This window comes from Penaeus vannamei, chromosome 43 (assembly GCF_042767895.1).
Source record: "Penaeus vannamei isolate JL-2024 chromosome 43, ASM4276789v1, whole genome shotgun sequence".
Taxonomy (NCBI): Eukaryota; Metazoa; Arthropoda; class Malacostraca; order Decapoda; family Penaeidae; genus Penaeus; species Penaeus vannamei.
The window spans coordinates 6217420-6222419 of record NC_091591.1 but is presented as its reverse complement, the minus strand read 5'-3'; the positions used below and the strand labels follow the sequence as shown (position 1 = coordinate 6222419).

Below are 5000 nucleotides of genomic sequence, written 5' to 3'. Positions count from 1 at the left end.
ATAACCTCAATATTTTGCCCGTAATGAAAAGAATACTAATGTTTGTGTTGCCTTATAATGTGTTTAGACCTACATGCTCTGCGTTTTGCCCGAAGGAAGATTTCAGTCCTCAGTTGTACAAGCGCATGTATGTGTGGATAATGTTTCTCTGGAAAAGTGTGTGTGTATGTGTGTGTGTGTGTGCGCGTGTGTGTGTGCGCGCGCGCGCGTTTAAGTGTGTGTGCGCGGGGTTGGTGTTTGTGTGCGTTTGAGCGTATGTGTGCGCGCACGCGTATTCATCACTTTTTTCAATAAAACTGGATCGAGCAACCTATGTTTTCGGACGGCAAAATTTAAAGCCAAGATCGGCGCCATCTTGGGGAAACCACTGCGCACCACAGTCCTGTAATTGTACTGGTTACTTCCATGTAACATTGATACATGACTACACAATTGTTTCTGAAATTGCAGCACTCAAGCACTCACCTAGCATCCATACACATTGAAGAGGGATTATTTGAGTCGCGATAAATGCATTATGGAGGATGCGCAAGAAGTGTCAAGTTCGACAAAAATATGTTGTACCTTTATATATACAAAATCTACTTTTAAACTTCTATGCCTTATAAAGGAATCTTGCCGATAAAACATTTAAAAATATATTTTTCGTTTTTCCATACCCCGGGTAAACCCTTCCCTTCAGTTGTGCAAACACAAAATAGTTTTATTTATTTATGTATTATTATTACTTTTTTTTCTTTTTTTTTTTAGCTACTAGAGATACCAAATCATCCTTCCTGTACCACCCATGACCATAAGATATAAAATTTCTTCATCTCTCTGCTAGACCACTAATAACTGAATCCGACACAGAATACAAAAATTGTGTTTAGGTAATGTTACTGTGCGGATAAGGATTCAAGAAGAATTCAGCTGCAAAATTAATTTTATCCAGGACCTCGAGGACGCTAGAAACGATATATTTTTGCATATGATTAAAGAAGTAGGTATGAATAAGGAATTTCTAAAAAAAAAATAATGATGGCATTGCTCGGGGACTCGAAAAGATAGAAATTTGAGTTTTATAGCGCTGTGCGAATAAAGAACTAAATTGTGCGAATAATGGTTTCATCCGGAGAAGTGAGCTAGCGTGAACGTTCGAGTCCACACTCGCAGGACGCGCCAGTCTGGCTTCAACCTCGAAAGTGGTAGTGTGGTATTTCTTTTCCTAATGCGTTTGATGTCATAATTAAATTTGGTTTCTTAAACCTCTGTAGGGATTCCTCAAGGTAAAATGGAGAAGGAGAAGGAGAAAGATAAGGATAAAGAAAAAGAGAAGGAGAAAGGTGGCAAAGAAATAAGGCCGATCAAGACAAAGTTTACTGATGGTGAGTTTCGTTTATATTTCGGTGTTTTGTATAGTCGTATTATTAGCTTACAATTCTTCTCGTGTTAGTGTTTCGGAAACTCTTCTACCGATTTGCGTTGATGATTTGTGTTGTTATTTGAATTACAAGACGTAATTTAATACAATTGTCTCCGAAAGTTCTTCTCTTTTTTGTATACCGGGATGCAGTAAAAATTACTCAAAAGAGTTATATAAACCGGTTGTTTGACGAAATTGCTTAAAAACTCTCAGAAAATTTCAGGAACTGTTCATGACAATTTGAGACCTTTCATCGCTTTAGATACGTTTGAAAAGAAGGAAGATAATGCTATATAAAGGTTGCGCGTCGCCGATCCTGGCCCTTGGTGAGGTGAAGGAAGTTTCCCTTCTGAAGAATCGACTCCGGTAGCAAGGAATGGCGTGAAATATACAAGGGAATACTGAAATTGATGTATGAAATGCGCCAATGAGGATAATTTGATATTCAATTAATGGTTTTAGTGTTATGAGAAAAGGCTTATAACCCATGCTGTAGGGTGCTCAAGCAACGGCTAGCATAGCACATCTTCATCGATTGTGACTTTGTAGAGCTTACGTACATATTATTATGGAAAGATTAAGGGAGCTTCTCCCAGTTCACGATTCCTAATAAGAAATGCTTTGTTCCATGAAGTTACTCTCCCTGTCCTGCCCCTTGAACCATCTTGGGTCTTTTTTAACAAGAACGACACACTCTCCAGAGGTGAAGTCCTCAAACCAAGGTATCATGCAAACCCAAAAATCCAAATCTAATCTTTCTTAGTGCCTATTTATACCTTAGATAGAAGCAAGCTCCCTTATACCTCCCTTTTTAGCACTTTGTCTCAGCTTATAGAAAATGCAACATTAAGAAGTTATTAAGAAGGCTGTGTGAGACTATTGTGGACTTGAGGCATTTTAAGCAGTCAAAGTTCTTGCCTGATATCTCAAGTGTTTTTCTTGCTTTCTCAAGCGACCTCTGTAGATGGCTAGACTTGCGCTTGCTAAGTCAAGTGGTGTACTGTCACCATGGCAACGACGTTGGTCGCGTACCGTACTGGTCACGATCCTTCGAATGCGAGCAGTGGCCAGGAACTCCGCTTAATATCTTATCAGATAAATAATTTTTTCACGGTATCTGATTCTGTAATTTTCTAATAAATCATATTCAGAGAAATTGAAATTAACTGAAAACGAAAGTAGATAATGGAGATTATGGGAATAGAAAGTGTTTTACTTATAAATGATAAATTATTATAAGATGGACAATTTACTTCTTATTGTTAAACTCCTCGTCTCTCTAAATCAAGAATATATCTGCTATTCTATGAAATAAAGAATTTTTCAAGTGAAAAAAGTCTGAGAAATTCTAGCAACATTCTTCAGTTCATATTGTATTCGATGATTTGTCATATTTAACCTCATAAATTCGGATATATGGGAATGGGTAGGCCTATATTTTAATTCAGGGATGTTCATTTGTTTTGATAACGCCGCAGAATGAAAGGTCTGTCAATCGGAAGTGTGTCATTGTTTTAAAGGCACTTTATATGAATATAGGAGAAAATATTGCACTTTGTTAAGATGTTTAGGTAGATTTACTCTGCCATCTTGATGCGGCGCCAGCTTGTCAATTGTTTTGAATTGCGCGCTCAAACTGTTACCAGCCGCCAGTGAAATAAACTCCACCCTCGACTTGTGCATAGGTTCTCTCTTTCCGAGAGTGTAGTGGGAATATTGGTTTTAAAACCCAAGTATGTATATTTTATGTGTTATTTTGATATTTCTATGCTCATCAAGGACTGTCATGATTTGTACTTTATAAAAAAGACACTTCCACATGTCTGGTATCTCTGAACAGGGCCTGCCTGCCTTGAAAAGCGTTTTAAGCAGGGAACGGTACAGCGCTTGGCCTATCGGCAAGAATTCTTGCTCAAGCGCTCCCCTGCTTAAAACGCTTTTAGTTTTTGAGCGATGATATGCAGCGGATATTTTTGGCATTTACCGGTAAATATGAGGTTGCAGCAGCTGTACCTGTGTTGTTTATGGCTATTTCTTATGCTCTATAAGATGGTGTTGTCCATTTCTTTCAATCTCTTTGCGTCGCTCTCCATAACTTTAACCGTGAGCTGATCTACTCTACACACTGAGCATAAATCAACAATCAAAAGCTATATATGTCTCAAGTAATAGTATTTTTGTGTTATTTGATGAATCAAGTAGATAGTTCTATATATTACACATGTGTATTTGTATGCATATATATGAATATCCATACAAGTGTTACAAGAACCATAAGTAGAAATTAATGTGTTTTATCATGCATGTAGTGGTATTTTTTGCAAGGCATATTTAGGTCAAGTTGAATACTTTGGTATATAGACATTCTAATTTTCACACATATCTAGATATGTTTTACAAGACAAGGTGATTTTCATTTCCTTTTTTAAAGATAATACAAGGGAAATCTAATACACACATAAATGCTTAGGCTAAAATTATGCCTTGTGTTCTATCAAAATGCATATACAACTTAATATGATGTATTTGATTTGCCATATATTTGATTATATATGATTTTTTCCATATTTGCACCTAAACTATTGCCAAAAATAAGTATTACATGATGATGTTAAAGGAAATTCAGGTTTTGTACTGTGAACCAGGACATTACACAGATTGTAAGGTCTGTTTTGGACTTTGGAAAGATTAGATTTACATTTTTAAGGGTAGCACTAGAGGGTGGAGTGTGAAGGTAGAGGATGTGAAAGACAGTATTGCTAAATTGTTTCACACAGTTGAAGCCTCTTATTCTTCATTCATTACATCAGTACCTTTTAGTTGCATTATGATTTAAGATTATCTAATGTTTCACTCCAAGTACATTTGCATCTCCTAATTTTAATCCTGATCTTGGGCCTTTTGAATTCATAACTTTCAGATTTTTCTTTCTTTTTATTTATTTATTTTTTAAGCATACTGTACTTGGTACAGTAAAACTTCATTTTCAGGCCAGTTTAAAACTTGTCTTCAACAGTAAACCTTCCTAGGACAACAATCCAGTGATGCTTTTAGCAATTGCAAATCAGGAGAACCATGGTTTAGTTTTGCAAATGTGGCAATTCTTTACAGGATGGACACACTCTCCAGAGACTGAAGTCCCCAACTCCATGTCACAAAATTAATTCAACAATCTGAGTTCCTGTGATTGGGCATGACCTTCAGTCACTGCTTGAGGAGAGAGTTGATTGGGAGCTCTGCCCCCATTTGCATGTCTGCAGATTATTTCTTTGTTCTGACAACTACAACTTTTTGTCCTCTACAAGAATATCTTCAGTTTCCCTTACCTTAGTGCGTCCACACCGTAAAGATTAACCGCAAATGCCTTTCCTAAGGAACAGTGTGTGTGCGTGTGCGTGTGCAGGTACATGTTCTGACCTGTCAAATTGTGTGCACTTTAGTTGTATCTGTTACATCCTATCAACCCTTTGGATCCATGTGACATGGACATCATCTTATGAAAAAAGTTGGCTGTAGGCTGGGTTATAGGAGTAAGAAAATTGGCCAAGGTGTAGGTGATTGGAATGTCTTGTTATGGGATATTGTTGCTAAGTGG

General features: G+C 37.1%; 1 protein-coding gene across 1 annotated transcript in view; it reads left to right on the top strand.

The window, feature by feature from the left end:
• Window positions 1-1137: 1137 nt before the first annotated feature.
• MRG15 (MORF-related gene 15) overlaps window positions 1138-5000 on the top strand; it is a gene marked incomplete at its 3' end in the record, with an annotated part of 35528 nt that continues 31665 nt past the window's right edge. The window contains 1 exon segment of the mRNA XM_070118980.1: window positions 1138-1367. Coding sequence (XP_069975081.1) covers window positions 1274-1367 — 94 coding nt within the window.